Source organism: Thunnus thynnus, chromosome 4 (genome assembly GCF_963924715.1).
Source record: "Thunnus thynnus chromosome 4, fThuThy2.1, whole genome shotgun sequence".
Classification (NCBI taxonomy): domain Eukaryota; kingdom Metazoa; phylum Chordata; class Actinopteri; order Scombriformes; family Scombridae; genus Thunnus; species Thunnus thynnus.
This window is the reverse complement of record NC_089520.1, coordinates 22,190,809-22,215,626: the sequence shown is the minus strand read 5'-3', so window position 1 is coordinate 22,215,626 and position 24,818 is coordinate 22,190,809. Positions and strand designations below refer to the sequence as shown.

Genomic DNA, 24,818 nt, shown 5'->3' with positions numbered 1-24,818 from the left:
GTCCGCTCCTTCTGTCTCAGCGTCCCTTATCTCTTGTGTCTGAGCTGTTTGTTGGTTTTTATTACCCACCAATTTCGAGGAGTGTCAATTTTTCTCAGTGTCTTGTCTGTCTCTCTTAACGATTTCCAGCAGAGTGCCTTTTTATCATTTTTTATCTGCGTTGTTGACCATTATCATTCCAAAATGTAATTTCCCCTTTGATTACACTATTTATTAAAACAGATGGAGCATTTAAATTACATTACACATTTCTCCCCAAGAGCTAATTAACATAAACGCATATCTCTCTTGGACCCTCTCAAATAGCTTTTAATCTTGCCGTGTACAGATGTGTCTTATTAACGTGACCTCCAGGTCTCTCTCCTGAGAAACACGCTCATAAACACGCACACGCTCTTTGGATTGCGAGTGACAGGGTGATGTGTGTCCACACACTTCCCAGGGGAAAGGCACTCGCCTCCACTAATGCCTGTAATCAATCAGGCTCAGGGAGAAGAGGGAGGAAGAGAAAGAGAAATTTGCAGAGAGGAGGAAAAGAAAGAGTCAGATGGAGAAAGAGAATATAAAATGTTAACGCTAATGTCAGTCATATTCTGGCGAAGGTGCTTTGACTGGTCGTGAAGTACCTGGTGACACACAGATTGGTTTGTCTGTGGGTAGATCAACTGAGGATCGCTGGATGCTCTGATGAGTGTTGTGTGCTTTAGGGCAGCTAGATAAAATGTCATTGCTTCAGTTAATGCCAAGAGATTCCTCAAGATGCCCAAGCTAATATTCTCCTCTCTCTGTCTTGCTGTCACATTTCGCTTCTTGTCTTAAGGTATATGTACTGGACAGACTGGGAGGAGGACCCTAAGGAAAGCAAGCGAGGCAAAATCGAACGCGCTTGGATGGACGGCTCTAACAGAAACGTGTTCCTGACCAGCAAAACTGTGCTGTGGCCCAACGGCCTGAGTCTGGACATCCCACAGGGCATCCTCTACTGGGTGGACGCCTACTACGACCGCATTGAGATGGTTCACCTCAACAACTCCGAACGCAAGGTCAGTGCTCGCCATCATCAGGATTATTTCACTGCAGTGTAGAGACAGAGCGGTTCAGTGGAATCAAAGCAGGGGATTATTCTGACAGGGTTAGACGAGCTGCGAGTGAGCTAATAAGGAATGAGTTTTAAAGCAGTGGATATATGGTGGGTGGTCCATCACAATGCTTGAGCCCCTTTAATATTGGTCACTCTTTGTGGTTAAATTGATGATATTTTATTTTCATTGGCCTGCTTTTTTTGGTCATATTTTATTTTTATGATGTTATTCTTATTTAAAATTTATATTCCAGAAACTGGAATGTCATGGTTCATATATAATGAATGAAATCTAAATATTTACACACATACTCTGAATACCACTGAAAAGGTTATTTTATGGCCACATAGATATATGATCTGATTTTTCTTTTTTTTTTTTTTTTTTTACACACATGTCAATGCCCTTAACTGACTATACAGTAGCAAGTATATGATACCCAAATCATTTGAGCTCCAAAATATTTCTTTACAAAGTTTTATAAAACAGATATAACCCAGAAAATGAGTGAGTGATATTTCTTTCAGATGTTTTAACGATTGTTTGGTTATGGGATCTTAAAAACTAACCACTCTCTAGATTCTTACCATAATTAACTCAACAGAAGAGGGGCCATAACATCACATTTTATCTTCAATATGAATTACTTTGAGCATGTTTTGAGCTGTAATTCTAGACACTGTGTGTTGTTTAAAGCATACTTACACACCATCTTGTTGCTTTTCTCACATCACCAGACGGTGTATGAAGGACAGGAACTGAATCACGCCTTTGGTCTGTGCCACTATAAACACTTCTTGTTCTGGAACGAATACCGTAGTGGCAGCATTTTCAAGTTGGACACCACCACTGGCACTGCCACTCTACTGCGCAATGAAAGGCCGCCCATCTTTGAAATCCGCATGTACGACGCTCAGCAACAGCAAGGTACTGGGCGGAACATCACACATACAGACTACCCATCCACTACCAATCCATCGGTGTTAGTCCAGAAATTATGATTGTCCAGAGACGCTCAGGGGCATACATGAGGAATCATTGGCGCTAATTTGTGATTGTATTAACCAACTTACATGTCTTAACAGTCATGTTTGTTCGTCTACAGGCTCTAATGCGTGTCGGGTGTACAATGGAGGTTGCAGCAGCCTGTGTCTGGCCATACCAGGAGGCAGGCAATGTGCTTGTGCAGAGGACCAAATACTAGACCCAGCTGACAACACCAGCTGCAAAGGTACTGTATGTGCATGATGTGTGTGAGAATGAAGAGCATTTCTCATGGACTAATTAATTCTAGCTCCTTTATATACACAAGGTTTTGTTCCTGGTATGTGAGAAGATGTGTGACTGTGTGTCTCATTGGAACTGCTTGACTAAAATTTTTGAACAAATGGACACAATAACAGAAGCACCCGCAATATGTAATCCAATAGAAGCCTTTGTGAATCCCATAATATTTATTTTTTTTATGTACAAGTTGGACCAAATAATAGATACACCTCAAAATTCAAATATTAGTCTCTACTTTTCTTATAATTGTGCTTTTTTACAAAACCCTCCATTTTCCTTCTGTTGCAAAGCTTGGTAATTCAAAACTCTATTATCCTCTGTAACCTCTTTTTCACATGCTTTTTATTTCTCTTCTCCTCTGCTTCTCTTCCACAGCCAACCCATCTTACGTACCCCCTCCTCAGTGCCAGCCCGGGGAGTTTGCTTGCAAAAACAACCGCTGCATCCAGGAGCGCTGGAAGTGTGATGGAGACAACGACTGTCTGGACAACAGCGATGAGGCTCCTGAGCTGTGCCGTGAGTTACTGTGTACACACGCACACACACACACCTCATCAAACATAGTTTCAAAACAGCTGCCCTTCTTGTTAGTACTGAGTCAGATGACCTCCGGCAGTCTGAATTTGACAGTCTGGTGATGCCAGAATGAAATGAGAGCCCAGTCTGAGTGCAGTGAATGTGTGTTTATACGCACCAATTCTGTGCACATGTGAGTGTTGTGTGAGTGCGTGTGTGCGTGTGTGTGTGTGTGTGTGTGTGTGTGTGTGTGTGCATGCGTGCGTGCAAGGAGGAATGTAGCAGTGTCTGTGGATCTGGAAAAGCTCTCTGTCTGCTTGTCTGTCCGTCTGTCTGTGGTCAAAGTGCAGACATATTCCCCTTCCAGACAAAATAAAACTCCGTCCAAAACAGCTAGAACAGAGGTTCCCAAACCTTTCAGACCATGTACCACTATGTACCAAACCAAATTTCCCAAGTACTACTTCCCACTGCAAATACTAACAATATAACATTGAAAGAGCCACCTCGTCTATGTAAGCCCACTCCTGACGACGATGACTACTACTACTACCACTACTTGAAAAGTCAGGTGTGAGTGCAGTTAGCATAAGACGTAGATCTGGCTCTGCATCCATTCAGTTGCAGTACTTGGTCTTCGTGGCAGCGAGAGCAGAAAGCTTTCTCATGAAGATAGGTTGTGACAGACGGCATCAAAACCTGCACAGCCTTCAATGAGAGCGCTGGGTACTCATGCTTTCGTTGGATCCAAGAGTTAAGAAGTGATCTTTTTTTTTCAGAGAGCACCAGAGTGCTGTCCAATGATAATTCAAGCAACTCCTGTTCAGCACCCGTCAGATCATCTGGCATTTCTGTCATTTCAACAGAAAAGGGGTCTCTGATCCATTTGGTCCTGGCCTCGACCAGGAAGTACTCTGTGAACTGGTCTGCCATGGATAAGAGGTGCTGAGCTATTGTATCTTGAAGTGAAATGACAGATGAACCTAGCTCCAGACAGGTCTCCAAAATTGGAAAAGCGGAAACATCCCCATCTTTGACCTTGATGGCGAGCAGCTGCAGCTTTTTCTTTTTTCAGTGATTTTTGTCATGCATGTCAAAAACTGTCAGACTGCCTCCATGTAGTCCCACGTTGAGCTCATTCAGACATGAAAATATGTCTGCTAGATAGGTTAATTTTTCCAGCCACTGTGGGTCATAGAGCAGGTTAGCCAAAATAGACTGTTGCTCTTGTAAAAATATCCTCACTTCAGAGTGTAGTTCAAAGAGCCTTGTGAGCACTTTCCCTCTTGATTGACGACCGCTGATGTACTGTTAACCTAGCATGCTCTCTGTAATAACAAATAATAACATAGTATTACAAAGTTTTATTACTTTGTTATTACAGAGAAAGGACCGAAAAAGGTACTGTTGAGTACCGGTACCAGTGTCAGTATCAGTATCGGTTCAAATGTGAACGGTACCCAACCCTACTTGTAGCCATTTCAAAATTCCACTCAATCCGCTTTAATCATGGCAAGCTATTAATGCTAGCTAAAATCAATGACTGTAGAGTCTGAATCCGACTGCGTCGAGGTGTTTACTGTTTAGCTAACGTTAATGTTACTAGTTCATGCTATGTTGGACGTATCGTCACGTCACCCTATGTGGCTAAGCACAGGCAAATTATATTTCTAAAATATTTAAACAACTAATTTTTACATCATTGTAATGTGATATGTATATGTAATAACTGTTGTCTGTAATAAAATTAAATTAAATGATAATTATTTGGTTTTAAATTAAGGACTTTGGCCAGTTGGAGTACAGTTGTTAGGCCTTTTAAGCAAGGCTCTTGTGTACCACCAGGTGGAGCCTTTCGGGAATCACTGAGCTAGAATATCTGACCTCACCTCACATCTCACCACTCCCTTCACCTTTCCATTCCCCCGCTGGCCTCTCCCCGCATAGCGTCTTATTTTCCTCTGTTTCCGTCTTGCCCTTCAATGCATCCTTTCTTCTCTCCAGACCAGCACACTTGCCCCACCGACAGATTCAAGTGCCAGAACAACCGCTGTATCCCCCTGCGCTGGCTGTGTGACGGGGACAATGACTGCGGGAATGATGAGGACGAATCCAACACCACCTGTTCAGGTACACAAACATACAAATGAACAAAAAGTCTGACAGGGGCTTTTTGTTGTTCACATATGGGACTTTCAGGTAATTGCAATCGCTCTTTCTCCACCCCTCTTGACATGTTATCCACCATTTTGTCTTTCAGCTCGCACCTGTCCGCCTAATCAGTACTCATGTGCTAGTGGGCGCTGCATCCCTATTTCTTGGACATGCGACCTGGACGATGACTGCGGTGATCGGTCAGATGAGCCCGCTTCCTGTGGTTGGTCCACTTATTCTCACAATTCATCAGTTGCCCTATAACTGTATCTGCATTCGTAGCTCTCTGTACGGCTCATTTTGACATTCAGAGTATAGTGTTTAAGTTATAAGCAACATGTCTCAACTCTTTGTTCTGTCCACAGCCTACCCCACATGTTTCCCCCTCACCCAGTTCACCTGCAACAACGGACGCTGCATCAACATCAACTGGCGCTGTGATAATGGTTAGTTTCTGTTCTTCATTCTCTCCTCTTCTTCTCCAGTTTGCCTGTGTGCAGTGACAACTCCTGGCTCCCTGTTGTCACAGTTTGCTGTGCATGTTTGGTCACCAGCCTCTTATTGGCATATGCTCCTGTTTCTGTGTTTTTACCATGCTTTCCTGTCTTTTGTTGTTCTGTGTTGTTGGTTTTGTTGTTCTGTGTTGGTTTTGTTGTTCCGTGTTGTGCTATTCGCCCACTCTGCTGTCTTCCGTTGGTTCTGTCTTTCAGAAAAGGATTGTGGTGACGGCTCTGATGAATTGAATTGTCCAAACCTGACCGGTTAGTGCATAGATCAACATGCACCACAACAGCCATGACGCTAGCCTAGCTCTAAGATTGGCCAGGCAGGCTCAGAAACAGTTAGGGCTGCTTTTCTGCTAATTGAACATGGCCACAAGCTGAGGCCAATACTGCTGCCACTCATTTAGTCTGCTGCACATAGGTTTGGAGCTAAATTAGACTTAAAAAAATTGCAAATGCATCACTACGTCCACCGAATACATGGAAACTAAATGTGTAGTTGTTGTGTTTGCAATCAAATCAATGCAGCTCTGTTTAATTCAGTATAGATTTAATAGGATGCCAGGTTAAGTGATAAAAAGTTTTTCAATTACAAACTTAATTTTCTTTTCTTAATGGTTATGAAATTAAATGCTAGCATGCTAAAAGTTATACAATAGATTGCATTTTACATTAATATAGTATATGGGTATAGAAGTGCTTATGATGCTCTGCTGCCAAGCTCAATGTATCAACGCTGGGTACATTCCCTCATGGTGCATGGTCTGATCTATGCAGTTTCTGTCATTATTAAAGCTCTCATCTCTCATGCTCTGTTTCATTTGTATTCCATGTACAGTATTTCACTGTCGGCCTGTTAATTGTAGAAAAAGAAAAGCAATCACTATTACTATTTTTTTCCCCTTTGAGGCAGTGGGCGCCTCATAATGTGAGAGAGCGGGTGTTGTTTGACAGTGTTTGTTTTTCAGATAATGACTGCGGGGACAACAGTGATGAGGCAGGCTGTAGTCACTCGTGCTCCAGTGCTCAGTTCAAGTGTAACAGCGGCCGCTGCATACCAGATTACTGGACCTGTGACGGAGATAATGACTGTGGGGACTACAGCGACGAGACCCACGCAAACTGCACCAATCAGGGTCAGTGTCTTTACAGTGCCTGCCAGTCAGGTGGGGTTTCAAACCCCTGCTGACAGATAGGATCCTCTTCAGGATACTCTTGTAGCAGAAAAGTGGTTGTAAAAAATCACCTTTTCCTATATCAGTATAGCAAGAGTCATGTTATAGTAGTAGTAAAATATGTCTTTTTACTACTAAGTCTCCCATACTGGTTCTTAAAGACTTTTGCACAGGCTGGTTTTCCCTCATTGTTGACTTCCCATCCTTGCTCAAAGAGCATATTTAGAGCAGGAGGATGCCATACCCTGTAATTACGACGACAAAAGTTCCTTAAATGTCAATGAAATCTATAAAAACACTACCTGATGTGGTTTTGTGTCGCAGTAAGCCCAGGAAAAAAAACAAAACTCATTTCTATTGCAGTTACAGTACTAAAGGTTAGATTACTTTTTGAACCAGAATAAGATCAGGAAAGAAAAGCTAGGGCGTGAATAAATAAGATGCTCTGGGGGATGCATGAATAAACATATCGTTATCTTCCACCCACACTGTGCCTCAACCAGAAGGCTACAGTTCCTGCCACTCGGCCCATGTCGTGCCACTGTTTTTATGAGTAGCTATGAAAGTAGCTGCAGCTGATGGGACTGACTGCTGTTGATATCATCCTCTAACACAACCACTAATAATGTATGATAAAGGATTTCTCCCGATCCCACCCTGTTTCCACGTGCGCCATGGGTGTGCAATGCATACCTGGACATCAAAAAAAGCTAAAAGAGGCTGCACATGATAAACTGAGTACTCTTGATTAAAGGAGAAACGGGCCACAGTCACCAAAGAGAAGGCAATGGTACTTATTTTTAGTAACTAGTCAATATTAAAAGCTCACATTAAAAGACACAAACAAATTGCCACTGGTATTTATGGCATACATCTGTGACAGGTAGTTGTTATTATCTCGGTTGCATCTCTGCACTGTTCTGTCATTTAGTCCCTCAAGTGCATTAGGCACTAAAATCATGGCAAGTATTTACATTTTATTCAGTAGATGTAATAGGTCCCTGGTCCCTTTCAGTCACACTGGCGCAGCACCAGTCTAATGGGTATCATCATGACACCTAATAACTCTCACTAGTAGGTTAAAGCGACTGATATAACAACTGTTCTCTTTTAAATATAAACATGCAGCATAGATATACCGACTTATCATTATCTATTAGTTATTATGCTACTGTCAGTGTGCTTCTGTGAAGAGCAACTGTGAAACAATAACAAAAGGGATTCATACTAAAACAATGACCCTCTGAATGCATACTTGCATCTGTTCAGCCTTTCCTGTTGCTAAGTCTTGTTGCCATCCAGTTTTCAACAGACAGCTCATTAGTTATTGTTTTCACCATCCTTTGAGGTTGCACATTGTCTACGCTCAAGGCTGTGTGTCCTGATTTGATTAATGCAGGAGACGATTTAGAACGATGTCAGTTTACAGTCGTATATTGTCTCTCTTTTTCCATAGCCACTCGTCCGCCGGGAGGTTGTCATACAGATGAGTTTCAGTGTCGGATGGATGGCCTGTGCATCCCCTTGCGTTGGCGCTGTGATGGGGACACTGACTGCATGGACCTGAGTGATGAGAAGAATTGTGAGGGTGTTACCCACATGTGCGATCCAGCGGTCAAGTTTGGCTGCAGGGACTCTGGTGAGGAGACCGTCATACTTCAAATTCAGAAGTATGTAAAGTATACAAAGGCGGTTTAAGTATTTATCTTTAAAGTTAACCCCGTCTTCTGTCTGTAGCACGGTGCATCAGCAAAGCCTGGATGTGCGACGGAGACAGTGACTGTGAGGACAACTCCGACGAGGACAACTGTGAGGCGCTGGTGTGTAAGCTCTCTCATCATGTGTGCGCCAACGACTCCACCATCTGCCTGCCCGCCGAGAAACTTTGTGATGGCACTGATGATTGCCCAGATGGCTCTGATGAGAAACTCTGCGGTAAGAAACAACAGGCTGTGTCTCAGTAGAGGGAATGCCAAAACAGCAAGTAAAACTCTGGATCTCAAATCATGGCTTCAGTGTAGCTAGCCCTCATGTCACTCATATCCTGGTTTTCTCTTTTTTACAGATCTGTGCTCACTGGACAATGGCGACTGCAGCCATAACTGTACAGTGGCCCCTGGTGAGGGTGTGATCTGTTCCTGTCCACTGGGCATGGAGTTAGGCCCCGATAACAAGACCTGTCAGATCCAGAGCTTCTGTGCCAAACACCTTAAGTGCAGTCAGCGCTGTGAACAGCACAAGTTCAGTGTGAAATGCTCATGTTACGAGGGCTGGGAACTGGAGCCTGATATGGAGAACTGCAAAAGCACGGGTAAGTGCAAGATGGTGGGGATGGTGAGGGTCAGGGCAAGTTAAAGGACGTCGGTGAACAATTTGATTGATGAAAACTGTACAGAAAGGAAGGAAGCTAGAGAAGTGACTGGGTTCTGTGTCAGGACTGCAGAGTTTAGAAGAGTGGTGTGGGTTTGGGATCAAGCAAAGGAGAGGCCGCCCAAGCAGGAAACTGTGTGGTTGGAGAAGACTCTCTTTGCCAAAATTTGATATTTGGTGTGTGATACACAATAGAGTACTGGAGACAGAGGGGAAGAGAGGAAGAGCTTAAATGCCCTTGGGAAAAAAGTTTCTCTAAAAAACATAAAAAACATCTAACTGTCGTTATTATTTTATGAGAAGAACAAATCTGAAATATTAAAAGTAGAAAAAGAAGAGTAGATAGGTTTTTCATAAAAGTCAGTGAGAGGGCACATTGTGGAAAACTGCTCAGTCACATTAAATCAGCTTTGAATTTTATCATCTACATAAAGAACATAGTTCTCTCCCTCCAGCAACTAGCCAATGAAGAAACATGAATTTATGATTCTGCTCCTCACTGCCAGGTCTTAGAGACTAGCCTCCAACACCCCGCCATTTATCCTGTTGCCTGTCTGGCTGCCTGTTAGGTACAGATAACTCCTGTCTTATTTACACTGCGTTTTAATTACACAGGATTAGAGCCACTTTCAACACAGCACCTCTTTCATTGGACACTGCACACTGCAGTGAAACATGGCTGCAGTGTTTTCCATGCTGTGGAGCAGAGCTGTTCTGCAGTACTTTGAGTTAGAATCGAAGGGTTTTAACACTTTAACATCTGGTCATTGATGTTTCCTCTCCATTTCGACAGATCCTTTCAAACCCTTTATCATTTTCTCAAACCGCCACGAGATCCGTCGCATTGATCTGAACAAGGGCGAGTTCAGTGTGTTGGTACCAGGACTAAGGAACACCATCGCCTTGGACTTCCATCTCAACCAGAGCGCCCTCTATTGGACTGACGTGGTGGAGGATAAGATCTATCGAGGGAAGCTGTCTGAGAATGGAGGTGAGCGTTCACAACACTGTCAATATGTTTTAAAGACTTTTTAGTGCCATTTTCTGTCTGATGTAGGATTACATTACATTTACATTTGTGATTAAGACAACACCATCAGATGAAGTGCAGACGGACATTTGGTGCACTTGTGTGATGTTGTGCAGGGACTTCATGCAAAACAAGTCTTACAGGAAAAATAAGGACAAAGCGCCAAGAGCAAGAAAGCGCATTGGTTTTTACTGAATTAGAGGGAATTTTATGAGTCATAAAGTTTCAATCTCTAAATACAGTATTGCAAACTTTGCAATTATATTGTAGTTCTGTTGCGGTAAATAACTTGTACGTTTAGTGATGACAATTTTACTGTGCCTAAATTGCTCATGAGACTGCCCAGCAGGCAAGAATATCCAGTAAAAACAGAGTCTGCATGACACATCGATGTGTAGCAGGGCTGAAACTAACAATTATTTTCATTATCGATTCATCTGTCAATTATTTTCTCGATCAATCTATTAGTTGTTCAGTCAATAAAATGTCAGAAAATTATGAAAAATGTCAATCACCCAAAGCCAAAGATGATGCAACCTAAAATGTCTTGTTTTGTCTGCCCAACAGTCCACAACCCAAAGATATCCAGTTAGGACTAAAGAAACCAGAAAAGAAAGAAAGAAAGAAAGAAAGAAAGAAAGATAGATAGAAAAAAAGAAAGGAGGGAGGGAGAGATGGATGGATGGATGGGTAGGTAAGTAGATAGATAGATAGATATATATTAAATAGAACACATTTAAAAAGCTGGAAACACAGAATATTAGCATTTTGTTCTTAAAAATTACTCAGAACAATAAATCAACTACCAAATTAGTTGGCAATTCATTTTCTCTGGATTGACATATCGTTGCAGCTCTAGTGCGTAGCATGTACTGTCTGCACTGCTGTTGCTGTGGTGTCTTGTGAACAGAAACTCAGATCTGGCTTTATAAAGGCCAGACCAGTCAATCAGGACCAGTGTGCACGGCAAACAAGGCCCTGTCATCAATGCAGCAATAATAATGAGCAAATCATGTGGATAAATAATTCTTGAGTAGTATAGCATTCATGTATATGTATTTGTCTGTGCATGCTGTTGTTGTGTACCATGCCTCTAAGACACAGCCAATAGGCTTTATACTGAAAGTGTGTGTTTTAATTGCGCCAGAAAGGATAATAACTCATCTCAAATAATTTGACACGTCCCTCTGATTAGAGACCTACTGGAGAATGAGAGGGTTAGAAAGAAGCTGAGGCTAAAAAATGTCTCTTTAACCCTGCAAGAAACCTCATATTTAGTTTTTTAAGGCCCGTTCTGTAATTGTAGTATCACACCCCCTGCTGAGCCACTACTGTATATATTTATGTTTTCATTCATTGTGCTGACTTCTTGTTTTCTCCCAAACATAGCAGCTAACCACTTGATTAAAGGCATTACAGTCTGTAATGCAACGTTAGCTATGAATCCAAATAGCTTGATTAAATTTACATAATTTGTAAATATGCTTCGGGTTACAGTACAATCTAAAATGTTGCCATCAGCGACAATCCCAGTCTTCGTAGCCTTTATCCATACACACTGAAATACTGTGTGAATTCATTAAGTAAGTGAGGTGCCCAGCGGGAATGTTTATTTTAATGAGCAGCAAGATGAAATATTAGATCAGATTTCTCTAGCAGTTTTAAACAAAAAGGGATAATACAACCCTTTCAACCTCAAGGAAACTTTTTCTTTGTCACAATGATAGACAGATAGATAGATAGATAGATAGATAGATAGATAGATAGATAGATAAACATACAAAACAAAACAAGATGTTGACTACCTCTCCTGTGTTTTTCATCCGTCCTTGTAGCATTAACCAGCTTTGATGTAGTAATCCAGTACGGGCTGGCTACCCCTGAAGGCCTGGCAGTGGACTGGATAGCAGGAAACATTTACTGGGTGGAAAGCAACCTGGATCAGATCGAGGTGGCCAAGTTAGACGGCACCATGAGGACCACGCTGCTGGCCGGGGAGGTGGAGCATCCTCGAGCTATTGCCCTAGACCCCCGAGACGGGTAACGACTGCACTGCTTACAGTATTTACTGCTGCTTTGTCAAATGGAGATTTGGACATTTATGAACATTGATGGACATTATAACAAATTATGACTATATTAAAAGGCTAATGTTTTGATAATTGCACTGCTTTCTTCACACTCCTGCCTTATTGTACCTTTAATGACAGTAGAGGATTATATTTCTGACTGCACCCCTATGTTGTGGCATGAAACTGCAGGATCCTCTTCTGGACAGACTGGGATGCCAGCTTGCCGAGGATTGAAGCTGCATCCATGAGTGGAGAAGGCAGGAAGACCATCCATAAGGAAACTGGCAATGGAGGCTGGCCAAATGGACTCACTGTTGATTATCTAGAGCGTCGCATCCTTTGGATCGATGCCAGGTCAGACTGAGGGAACAGACATGAAAACACTCACACAAACGTCTTTGTTTGGTGCACATACTATCTATCTCTATCTATCAGTTACACCCAGAAATGCAATTGAGATTTTTTTATGCGCAGGTCTGATGCCATTTATTCAGCCAAGTATGACGGTTCTGGGCTAATTGAGGTTCTGAGGGGCCATGAGTATCTGTCACATCCCTTCGCCGTCACCATGTATGGCGGAGAGGTTTACTGGACGGACTGGAGGACCAACACGCTGGCTAAGGCAAACAAATGGACCGGGAGCAACGTCACTGTGGTCCAGAGAACCAACACGCAACCTTTTGACCTCCAGGTCTACCATCCATCCAGACAGCCACAGGGTGAGAGACACAAAAGTGCACAAAAGACACACTTATAGCTGTAGTCCTGAAAGTTAGGCAGAGAAAAGCTTATGGCGGGCACTTTCTTAAAGCGTGAGAGTCAATATACAAGTACATGACAAAATGTCAAAAAGTGTCTTTGTGAGGTGTTGGTCCACCACAAGGAGTTTCAGGGCTTCTTGGCATAGATTCTCCCAAGTCTCTGAAACTCTGGAGGGATGAACACCATTCTTCCAAAAGATATTCCTTCATTTTGCTGTAGATAAAGGAGCAACTAGTTAGTTCATTCACAACTAGCATGTTCATTATAAGAGTGAAAAACCTTGTGATTAATTAAAAAGATTACACATGATGGTTTTGGGAATGTACAAAATTGTAATCATTTCTGTCTTTGTCTTGTACTTTTCCACCTTTAATTTTCCTCCACAGCTCCTAACCCATGCGCGGCTAAAGATGGCAAGGAGCCCTGCTCTCATCTATGTCTCATCAACTACAACCAGACGTTCTCGTGCGCCTGCCCTCACCTCATGAAGCTCGGCTCTGACAAACGCACTTGCTATGGTAAGCGCGAGCACACACGTACATAAATGCAGTTCACACTCTTTGACTTCCCTCTGAGTTTGCAGATAATTTCCCCTCTGCTTGTCTTGGCAAAACTGTCATTGAATGCCGAGTGTAATCCGTGTCCTTGCAGAATTGTTTATTTTCATTTGTGTGGGGTTTTGTGTGTGTATGTGTTTGTGTGTGTGTGAGAGAGAGAGAGACAGTGAGAGAGAGAGGGAGAGGATTAAATAATGTAGACTTTTTTTCACTTTGAGGTGCTATTGCTGTGACAGCCTTGGTACGCATTGAAGTGTCTGTCCGTGAAAAGTGAGAGCGGGCCTGTTTATTCAGTCTGTGAGTTTAGTATTCAGGGCAGCACTTTCTATTATCTTCAGGGGTAATGGAATGGAGAGCCCCATTCTGTCTGATGCAGGCATCAGCCACAACCCTCCACGTCCACCACCTAGTCTGGCCTGGCCGATACAGCCTGACACTGTCATTACTACCCCCTCTCTCTTTCTTTTTCCCTCTCCTCCTGTCTATCATTTAAGCTGCCCACAGTTAAATGATGATAGGACTGCTGAGACCAATGCAATTGGAATGTATCTACACGGATTGAATTCACTTACGCTGTCACGGCTGTGCTATTGAGTTAGCCAGCCAGACATAATCATTAGAGTCAAAGATGCAATTGGATTAACTGTTTGTTCAAGTGGCAGGAATAATGCACAGAGGCACCAATCCATGCTGCAACCACCAATCCACAACTCTTGCCATTAGTGTGCACTCATGCATTTGACTTTTGACTTGAAGCTTCTTTTAACTCCTGATTACTCTCATTGAATGCCAAAGCTCTGCAGAATCAGTGAAGGATGAATGTCAACATCTTCTCTCCCCTCCCCGCAGAGTCCCGTCAGTTCCTGCTGTACGCTCGTCAGATTGAGATCCGGGGAGTGGACATCGACAACCCGTACTACAACTACATCATCTCCTTCACTGTGCCAGACATCGACAATGTGACTGTGGTGGACTATGACGCTCTGGAGCACCGAATCTACTGGTCAGACGTTCGCACCCAGACCATCAAGAGAGCTTTCATTAATGGAACTGGAGTTGAGACTGTGGTCTCTGCTGGTACGGAGGCAACACAGTAGAATATATATACTGTATACATATACTACATATACTTAAAGCTCATTGTCTTCCGTTTTGTCTTCCTTTTGTAGTTTATTTTGACCAGATTTAGTCTAAATTCTTAATTTCTTATATTATATGTATTATTTTATTATGAAAATTAGGAGTAATGCAATTGATTTCTTGTGATTACCCCTTAAAGTAATTTATAAAACAATAAATGAATGATATACCATTTTCAAATTTTCATTTTCAATTCAGATTTTCATACCTAGTTTTGTTTTCTATAAATATCAAGATCTATATGGAAATAGACAGAAAAAAATGAGCCCCAACTACACTTGTGGTACAAACTTGGTTGGGCTTTTGTTGTGTTTTTGTGGTTTAGCTTGCAGAGGCATGTACAATTTTGTTTGCTAAACCTCTCCCCCAAACAGTGATTATCCAACAATAGCTTAGCAACTGTAACTAAGCACATGCCGAAGTGGTGTGCATGGGAGACTGATACTCTGTACCCCAAAGAGTTTGATGGGTGGTGGTTTTTTATTTCAAAATAAGTCAAGTGGAAACATTAAAAAGTCAGCTGGAGACAAAGTTTTCAACCAGGTCAGGGAGTTAGCGTTTAATTAGCTAGCTAACTACTGCTAACTAAATCTGCCAGCAAAATGAGAAGCCTGCTTTTGTCTAGTCACTATGAATTTTAGTGCTAGAATTGAAAGTTTGACGTAGCAACGGTAACTAAGGGGGAGAAGATTAGCAAAGAGTCATTTTCCATGTGTTTTTTTGCAGTTCTTCCCACTCTTTCTGATTTCTGTGTAGTTCTCAGCGTTTGAATTTCTCGTTCTTAAACACAAAAACTAAGAAAATTGTTAAATAGCTCTGTGTGTATGTTTATCAATTTTCAGATCTGCCCAACGCTCACGGCCTGGCAGTGGACTGGGTGTCAAGGAACCTGTTCTGGACCAGCTATGATGCCAATAAGAAACAGATTAATGTTGCCAGACTGGACGGCTCTTTCAAAAATGCTGTCATCCAGGGCCTGGACAAACCACACTGTCTAGTGCTGCATCCAATTCTGGGGTTGGTTGTACACACACGCACACACGCTCACTCACACACACACACACACACACACACACACACACACACACACACACACACACATACCATAAAGCTGTCACACTTAGTCAAAATGAAGCTTGCAGAAATTGTTCTCAGACACCCTCCTGATTTCACCTTTAACCTACAAGACATACATGCACAAGTGCAAACACACACACAAACACGCTCTCTGGCTGTCAGGTTCCCCTCTGTTTGCAGTCAGTGATGACAGGCAGAGTAGTGGTATTGATGGTCGCTGACCTTTTAAGGCCCAAATGCAATGAAAGCCTCTGACGCACACATTTTGAAGTACACCTATTGTTTTAAATGGCCGAACACGTACCAAAAGCGTTATGAGGCGCTTCAAACTGCCTTGACGACCCTACTCTGACCTTGTTTTGATTTTGGAGCGTCAAATGAGGACCCAGCGATCAAAGCTGTTTTTTCTGCATCCAAAAAAGAGAAAGATAGCTGAGAGCATGAGAGAGAGACAGTCAAGCGAGGAGAGGGAGCAGCGGCAGAGTGAATGAGAGAAATGGTTGCGTTTTAAAGCGCAAATAAATAACCGTCAAACACTCGAAAAATGATTTACTGTGGAAACAGATGCTCTTAGTTTCATTTTCCTCCTCTGCATTTCTCCTTTTCATTCATTCATTACATCCAACTAATGCAGCCATAAATACAAAGAACAAAAGGACAAATCTGTGTTGGTTCTGTGGTCTTGGCATTTCAAATGGGATGCCTGCAGTGCGCCATAGGAGCATCAAATGAGGCACGTCATTTATTGCTTTCAGTGCGTTTTAGCCTTTACTGTTTCTTCACTCAGGAGGTGGTTTCAGTTTCTCTCCCCTCATCATGTCATCTTTCACCTTTGTCTCTCTAGCTCCATTTTATTTAAAGCTAGCTCCTGCGCTCAGATAGACTGTATGAATTATTTAAAGCCAGTGACTCGGACACTTTTTGTCGCTATTTCTGTCCAATGTTTATCTTACATCTCGTTGCCTTCTGTCTTGTTCAGCAAATGTCCATTTTTCCTTCCCCTCCTGAAACCATACCCCCTCAGCTCCCCAAACAAAACGTGCCTGGCCTCTCCTCTTACCAGCAGAGCATAGACAGACCATCTGTATTTATATATTTAGCTTTGTGCAGGAATACGTGTTCTTTTGAGTATTTGAGGTGGATGAAGGAAGGATATTTTCTTAAGAAATATCTCTGCCTTCTTGTGTTTTTTTGTGTACTCCTTCCTCTCTTTGAAAGACTTAGTCTACTTAAGCGGAGGAATGTTTCCGATCTGAGCATTGTTGGCATGGGGGAAAATGAGAAGCAGATGCTGGATCCATATGCTGAGGCTGTCTCCTCTTTCTGGTACATAAACACACCGCCAAGAACATGCCCAGGAGTGAGAGGGGGGGCAAAGAGAGTCGAAGAGGGACAAACTCAAATGTTTGTGTGCGAAAACATGCAAATGTGGGAGCTTTAAATGCTTGACATTTTATTTAAAGGCATGTTAGCAAACAAATGAAGGGTGTGATGGAAGCGGTTGGATGGGGGCAGAGGATAGATACCCTTTAAATATAAGGGTGCATCTCATTTCCCTTATTTGATCTTTCCTCGCTCCTCAATTCTCACTTGAACCGGAAAACATTCCAGTGCGCCATCATGAAGACCATCCCAAAGCGCTTATTTCTGCTCGAGCGAGGATTGAGGAGCTAGGAGGGATCTCTGAGGAGCCATGAGCAAGGATACACGAGAGCAGCCTCTTTTACCAGCCGACACACCTCCTTAGTGGATATTAGTTATTGATTGGATGCTGTAGCCGATCAGACTGAATATGACACATCATCATAACAGATTACAGATTAAACTCAAGTGTATCACTCCCAAGTTTTATATTTTATTTGTTTTCTGATTCACCATCTGTTAAAAATCTCTGTTAATTGTTGGTCTGAACAACAAAAGAACTATAAACAACTTTCTTCATTTACTAGGAAGATTTTTCTTTTCATGACCTGTTATTTCCCCCATTAACTTTTATTATGGATTCAGTTAAACTCAGGAAGAGTCTGTCTATCCGCCAGAAACACATTTTAAACATATTAATATTTTACATCATTTATCAGTCACGTGAGGCTGAAAATCCCTGAGCGTCGGGTTTGTTATGAGTCACTGTACACGTTTTCCATTTTCCTTGAAACACTAATACACTAATAGATCATTTCCAGTGTTCAAAAGACACCCTAATCGTATTCTGAGTTAAAGAAATAATGAATTCATAATCAGAGTATCAATAAATACAGTCACATATAAATAATATAAATGCATTCTGCTAGTAGAAATGGTTCATGTGCCTTGGAGCAGGACACAGGAACAGTATAAATACAGAATGCAGGTTTTTATTCATATTCAGGTGTTTGTTAAATAGGAAACAGGCTGCAGAGAGAAAACACTGCTGCTCTGGCAGTGATAACTGTGTGTCCTTATTAGTGTCAGCACAGTGCACATGTGAGCAGACCTGAACTCCATCAAAAGTTGCTACAGCTGTTAAAGAGGACTGACAGTTGATCCAGCTGTGATCAGCTACCACCATCATTAGAAACAGACGTTTCTTTGCATGACGCTTCTGAGGAAAGCACGTCTCATTTCTCTAAAAGCATATATCCTTGTTGCCTCTCTCCTTGTGTGGTTTCCTTGTGTCTCTCCATGCTTCCTTGGTAGGAGGGACTAAGACGCAAGTGAGGGCAATGTGGATGCAATTTAAGAGAATTTGAGAGGCACTTAAAGACTACACACAGTCTAAACACAGCAACGCACAATCACATAATCCCATATTCTCTTTGTGCGTGTTTTCATTGAAGAGCAAACAAAAGAGAGGTGTTTATGTGAGTGTGTGTAGTGTGGGAGAGTGAGGGTTGATGGGATGATGAGTCAGAGAGGACCTTTTTCAGATGCTGAATTTCAGATTTTCTGTGGGTCTTTACTGTCCAGTTTGCCAGCTCAACTTTATTTCTGCTTCACCCAACCCCATCAGCATCTGCGCATACTGCTGAACTTCATTGGACATTATTTGAAAAAGATTTTAAAATCATTGCAATTAAAGTCCCATACAGTTTGGTATCAGTAACAGATACTACACACTGTATTTTGTCATCTTATTGAAAACAAGATCTCTTTTTAAAGAGAGACTTGAGAACAGAAATCTAACCGCCATACGAACCACAGATAAACAAATCTTAAGCCAGACGACCAACAATCCAGTGACAGAAATAAGCCCTAAGAAACATCAGATAATATGGATTTAAAATCTCCAAAGGGGGAATAATGAATAATCTAGCCTGAGTACTGTATGCAGTTCATTCAATTTAAAAGGTGCATAGTACCTGAATACAATCATGCCAACTTTAGTGTGTACATATGGGATATCTAGGGTTGAGTAATTATTAGAATGTGAACCGTGTAATTTATATGAGATAAGAGATGTGAGGTCGATTGCAAAGCTTGTCAGTAGAGCTTTATAGATGAATATCATGAGATTACTTTTCATTGATGGTGCAGAAAGTTCAGGATGACAAATTGATTTCTTCACATAATAGAAAGCTCCTCCAGTTTTGCTGCACAGTGAGCAATGAGGTTTGTGTTGCCAGGCTTGAGAGGCGAAATCGTGCTGTGCTGAAAATGAATTAAAGTTTGTTCAAATCTCGGCCCTTCTTGCTGAGGCATGCTGTAGCTTTGTTGATTCTCTCTGCTTGCCTCCCTCAGGAAGCTCTACTGGACAGATGGGGACAACATCAGCATGGCCAACACAGATGGCAGCAACCGCAGTGTACTATTTACCAACCAGAAAGGCCCCGTCGGTCAGTAATTTACTGCGCCTCTTTGTGTGACTGCATGAGAGACAGCACACCCTAGTGACAGGGCAGGTCATTACACTTAAGCGCTCTCTTTTTTTGTGGTCCAGGTCTTTCCATTGACTTTGACACTGAGCAGCTTTACTGGATCAGCTCAGGAAACAGCACCATCAACCGCTGCAAGCTGGATGGCTCTGGACTGGAGGTACTTGAGGGCGTCAAAGGCAAGCTGACCAAGGCTACCGCTCTGGCTATCATGGGTAGGTCTCCAGAAAATGTTCACGCCAGCTGGTGATGATTTTTTTCCTGAATTGAGTGGAGTTTAGGTTGACCATCCTGTTGTGTGTTGTGTCCCTTAGGAGACAAGTTGTGGTGGGCAGACCAAGGAACTGACCAGATAGGCACCTGTGACAAGAAGGATGGTGGCAACTGGAAAGTCCTGAGGAACAGCACGTCCCCCATGATGCACATGAAAATCTACAATGAAACTGTGCAGAAAGGTGCTGCCACAAGGAATCTTTTTTTTCTGAGCTTTTAGAGCATTTGTTTGGGTTAAATTGCTTGGCAAAAAAATGGGAGGAAAATATGTCTCATTTAAGATCTGTTTTGCTTGCAGCATGTAGCCCGTTTACCTAATCTAGAGCACATCTGTTTATATCTCCCTTAAGGCTGATTTATGGTAGGTCGCTTGACACATTTGATGAGTGTCGCTCAACAGAAATGACTTATTTTCAACAGAAAAAAGTGTTACTCTCATTGCATGACTCTTCAATTTCTTTTGAGCGACAATTATCAGAAGTGTTGAGCGACCCACCATAAATCAGCCTTAACTCCTTTTTGATTTGTTTTGTGTATTTGTTCTCATGCTTTTGTGTTTCCAGGCACCAATCTCTGCAGTAATAACAATGGAGACTGTTCCCAGCTGTGTCTCCCCACCTCCCCGACCACCAGAGCCTGCATGTGCACTGCAGGATACAGCCTACGCAGAGGGCAGCAGTCCTGTGAGGGTACGGCACATTTATGAATATAAATATTCTTCATTCATACAAATATGGATTGATGAAATTCATTAAAGTAATAACAGTGTGATGCAGAACAAACTTTTTAAAGGGTCAAAACTTGGATTTGTTTGCTGCAGGTGTTGGCTCTTTCCTCCTGTACTCTGTGCATGAGGGTATACGTGGTATTCCTTTGGATCCGTTAGACAAGTCTGATGCCCTCGTACCAGTGTCAGGCACCTCCTTGGCTGTGGGCATAGATTTCCATGCTGGTAAGACTTCTTACAACACATTAGCTTAATTCACCAATATATGGTGTGTGTGTGTGTGTGTGTGTATGTATGAAAAATTCTGTCCAACTTTAATATGTATCACTCGTTTTCCCAGACAATGACACTATCTACTGGGTGGACATGGGCCTGAGCACCATCAGCAGGGCCAAGAGAGATCAGACCTGGAGAGAGGACGTGGTCACCAATGGCATCGGCAGGGTAGAGGGCATAGCTGTTGACTGGATAGCAGGTGAGAGAGACCTCAGACAAAACATAGCCCACAGTCTTGGAATTCAAACATTATCAATTAAACATACTGATGACCTGTAGAGACGTGAATTTAAAGCAATAGAGTTAATAACCGAGACACGTGGAGACTGATACAGAAAAAAAGGCGTGAACAGTGTAAAATAATTAACATCATGTGAGTTCCGGATGGCCAAAGGTGACCCTTATCTGCCTCTTCCATTGTCATTCCTTCTAATTTCTGCTCCATCTTGTCTCTGTTTCACCAATGTATTGTCAAAAAGCAGTTCATAATACAGTTCAGCGTGTGCTCAGGAGCTGCCAGAGCGTGATTGGTTCTATTTTGTCCTCCACAGGAAACATCTACTGGACGGACCAAGGCTTTGATGTGATCGAGGTGGCCAGACTGAATGGCTCCTTCCGCTACGTGGTGATCTCCCAGGGCTTGGACAAACCTCGTGCCATCACTGTTCACCCTGAGAAAGGGTGAGATGAAACAACAATGGGTCCAGTTCCAATTATTACTGCAGCTTCTGTTGTAATTCCTCTCATTATTGATTACTGAAGAAGTGATATCTGTGTTTGTGTGTGTGTAGCTACCTGTTCTGGACAGAGTGGGGCCAGTATCCCCGTATTGAACGGTCTCGTCTGGATGGCTCTCAGAGGGCTGTCCTGGTCAATGTCAGTATCAGCTGGCCCAACGGTATCTCCATTGACTATGAGGTACAGTAACACAAACCTTTCATGCATGTATATCACAATGATCCCGTGCTGAAAGTGGACCCTGTGTCACAACAACATTGAAAACATTGCTGTCTGTGTGCATGTAGGATGGTTTGCTGTACTGGTGTGATGCCAGGACGGACAAGATTGAGCGCATCAACCTAGAGACAGGAGAGAATAGAGAAGTGGTGCTGGCCAACAACAACATGGACATGTTCTCTGTGTCTGTGTTTGAGAGCTACATCTACTGGAGTGACAGGTCAGATATACCTCCTCCCTCAGGAGGATTATTTTAGGATTATTTATGAGTGATATTCAGCCACTGGCTTAATATTTTTCTTATTTGCTAGCTTCAGCCTCTGTTTAATGCTGTCTATCTACTTTCATGCAGGACGCATGCCAATGGCTCTATAAAGAGAGGAAGTAAAGACAATGCCACAGACTCTGTGTCTCTGAGGACTGGTATTGGGGTGCAGCTCAAAGACATCAAGGTCTTCAACAGGGCCAGACAGCAAGGTAAGCACTGAGGGGTTTATTATAAAAAGTCTGATTTTCATGCAAAAATTGAGCATTGTTCAAAATATTTGTATTTTTTGAAATTAGTTGTAAAGTAAATACTTTTTAATATAGATTTTAATTTAGAAATTATTTCAATTTGATGTTGGAAATTGTAGATAATGATCTCTTTGTGGTTGTAATGTCTGTGTGCAGGAACAAATGTGTGCAAAGTCAACAATGGCGGCTGCCAGCAGCTTTGTCTTTACCGTGGCAACGATCAGCGTACATGTGCCTGTGCCCATGGCATGCTGGCTGAAGATGGATGCAGCTGCCGTGACTATGATGGCTACCTGCTCTACTCAGAGCGCACTATACTAAAGAGCGTCCACCTGTCAGATGAAAACAACCTGAATGCCCCCATAAAGCCATTTGAGGACCCCGACCACATGAAGAATGTCATTGCACTCACTTTTGATTACCGAGGAGGGGGAGGGAAAGGGGCTAACCGTATCTTCTTCAGCGACATCCACTTTGGCAACATCCAGCAGATCAGTGATGATGGTTCTGACCGCAAGACCGTGGTAGAGAGTGAGTATTCCCACATCTTAGGTTTGTGTAAACCATTTCTTCACATTCTCTTTTTCTTTAAAAATCAACTTCCACACAGTTTATTTCCCACTTTATCTACAGTGTATTCCTCCCTCCCGTAACTGATACGTGGCCTGTGATTTGTCATTTCTGGTTTCTAAACAATAACAAAAAGACTTAGTTGTAAACATCAAAACCCCCCCACCACCACCGAGTGATATGTCTTCCTGGAGAGGAAAACTGCTGGAGTTCGCCAAAACAGAACTAGGAAGCTTTTTTTCTGAAGTTGAAGTCAAACTAGAAACAAAACAAAAGATCTTTTTTTTTTATCTGTGCTTTGAGAACACAGTGTATAAGAATATAAACAGGCCCAGCAAGACAGATAGACCTTCATTCACCTTATCTCAGCACAACAAAACACGAGTGCACCGTTAATGTTTTACCAAAGTGCCTTTTCTTTAATCTGTTTTTACAAGGAGTACATGATCCAGGATTGTTTGTTCTACTGTCCCTGTAGAGCAGCACCTCCCAGGGCAAACCGTTTCATTTTCAGACTAACAAAGTGAATGTTTTTAAGAGGTAATGTCTTGTCTTTGAGTGAAGTACGCTGTTGTTTTGCCTTGTGAAATAGACTTTCCTCATGAGGGTAATGGTAGTGTCCATTTCCTTCATATGAGTCTTTCTGTAATTGTTTCATTCTAATTCTCAGTAGTCAGGATTTGTTCAGTGGTTGTATGTCAGGTGGTGCTAATACTGTCAGGCAGTCCCACTGGCTCTTTGCCCTCCCCTCTTGAACAGCCCCAGTAGGTCCTGTCTGAACTTTTCGGACATGAGCACATAGAGGATGGGGTTGATCACTGTAGAGGAGGAGGCCATGAACCGTGCAAACACACTGAAGGGGCCGTAACGTGGTGAAGTGCCAGTGGCCCCTGACCTTTCATCCACCAGTAAGGCCAGTGTCAGGCCGTAGGACGGTAGCCAGCACAGGGTGAAAGCCAGCACCAGCATGGCGGATGTCAGGGTCACCTTGCTCTGGTGGTGCTCTACTTGAGGGGCCCTGCCAGCTTGCCGTCTCCGCCACAGGAACATGTAGATGCTGCCGTATGCCACCGCAATGGTGACCAGTGGAAGCAAGAAGGCCATGAGGAAGTGAAACAATCCATAGATCAGCTGGTCTCTGTGGGACAGGAAAGCAAAGCAAGCGAGGCCATCAGGGGTGCTGCGTGGGATTCTCACAGAGCGAAAAACCAGCTGGGGAGTCGCCAGGCAGCAGGCGGGGACCCAGAGCAGCGCAGCAGTTATAGAGACCCGGCGATGAGAGAGGAGGCTGTAAGCTCTGGCAGGCTTCACCACAGTCAGATAGCGCGACACAGCCAGCGTGGCGAGTGTGAAGATGCTAGCCGAAGAACAGGCCGATCCCAAGAAGCCCACCAGACGACACATGATGTTCCCAAATGGCCATTGCTGCATGGCGATGGCGACAGTGTGGAAGGGAAGCATGGAGAGCAACAGAAGGTCTGCAGAGCTCAGAGCCAGCAGGAGGACGTCTGTACCTGTGCCTGTCATTGAGCTTTGGGGAGGCCCTCTCCTCTGCCTCCCACACAGGATCACCATCACCATGGTGTGCCCCCCCACCCCAAACACCAGAATCAGTATATCTAATATTGGGACAAGGACCTGCTCCACATTACCCACCCAAGTGTCACTGCTGTTCGCTGGCAGATCCTCTTCACCTGAGAGTTAAACAGCTGCATTTTCCTGTCCTCAGTAATGGAGGTGTCTTCCAGTCATATTGCCACTGTTAACACACAGTTAGTGGATGGGTCAACATACTTAAGCCGGTCATAAAACTACTGATAATACATTGTGTGGGAATGATTAGTCACACTGTGAGTCAGCGGAACTTTACTTAGAAATAACATCATGCAAATTTACAACTTCCACCTTCCAGTTTCCTGAACT

General features: G+C 42.9%; 2 protein-coding genes across 2 annotated transcripts in view; one reads left to right on the top strand and one right to left on the bottom strand.

The window, feature by feature from the left end:
* The window catches only part of LOC137181696 (low-density lipoprotein receptor-related protein 1-like), a 98,227-nt gene that overhangs the window by 53,740 nt on the left and 19,669 nt on the right, over positions 1 to 24,818 (top strand). The window contains exons 13-41 of the mRNA XM_067587575.1: positions 821 to 1,043; positions 1,820 to 2,009; positions 2,188 to 2,313; positions 2,745 to 2,885; positions 4,890 to 5,015; positions 5,146 to 5,262; positions 5,405 to 5,485; positions 6,511 to 6,678; positions 8,174 to 8,356; positions 8,455 to 8,652; positions 8,783 to 9,028; positions 9,881 to 10,078; positions 11,953 to 12,157; positions 12,379 to 12,543; positions 12,664 to 12,908; positions 13,338 to 13,469; positions 14,358 to 14,585; positions 15,491 to 15,665; positions 19,443 to 19,537; positions 19,642 to 19,791; positions 19,891 to 20,031; positions 20,413 to 20,538; positions 20,670 to 20,801; positions 20,917 to 21,051; positions 21,404 to 21,533; positions 21,644 to 21,770; positions 21,878 to 22,029; positions 22,162 to 22,286; positions 22,482 to 22,856. Coding sequence (XP_067443676.1) covers positions 821 to 1,043; positions 1,820 to 2,009; positions 2,188 to 2,313; positions 2,745 to 2,885; positions 4,890 to 5,015; positions 5,146 to 5,262; positions 5,405 to 5,485; positions 6,511 to 6,678; positions 8,174 to 8,356; positions 8,455 to 8,652; positions 8,783 to 9,028; positions 9,881 to 10,078; positions 11,953 to 12,157; positions 12,379 to 12,543; positions 12,664 to 12,908; positions 13,338 to 13,469; positions 14,358 to 14,585; positions 15,491 to 15,665; positions 19,443 to 19,537; positions 19,642 to 19,791; positions 19,891 to 20,031; positions 20,413 to 20,538; positions 20,670 to 20,801; positions 20,917 to 21,051; positions 21,404 to 21,533; positions 21,644 to 21,770; positions 21,878 to 22,029; positions 22,162 to 22,286; positions 22,482 to 22,856 — 4,835 coding nt within the window. The remainder of the gene's footprint in view (positions 1 to 820; positions 1,044 to 1,819; positions 2,010 to 2,187; positions 2,314 to 2,744; positions 2,886 to 4,889; positions 5,016 to 5,145; positions 5,263 to 5,404; positions 5,486 to 6,510; positions 6,679 to 8,173; positions 8,357 to 8,454; positions 8,653 to 8,782; positions 9,029 to 9,880; positions 10,079 to 11,952; positions 12,158 to 12,378; positions 12,544 to 12,663; positions 12,909 to 13,337; positions 13,470 to 14,357; positions 14,586 to 15,490; positions 15,666 to 19,442; positions 19,538 to 19,641; positions 19,792 to 19,890; positions 20,032 to 20,412; positions 20,539 to 20,669; positions 20,802 to 20,916; positions 21,052 to 21,403; positions 21,534 to 21,643; positions 21,771 to 21,877; positions 22,030 to 22,161; positions 22,287 to 22,481; positions 22,857 to 24,818) is intronic.
* On the bottom strand, positions 23,603 to 24,812 carry LOC137181698 (galanin receptor type 1). Its single transcript, XM_067587577.1, has one exon. It carries the CDS (start codon positions 24,474 to 24,476, stop codon positions 23,613 to 23,615), a length of 864 nt encoding a protein of 287 aa, XP_067443678.1. The 5' UTR covers positions 24,477 to 24,812; the 3' UTR covers positions 23,603 to 23,612.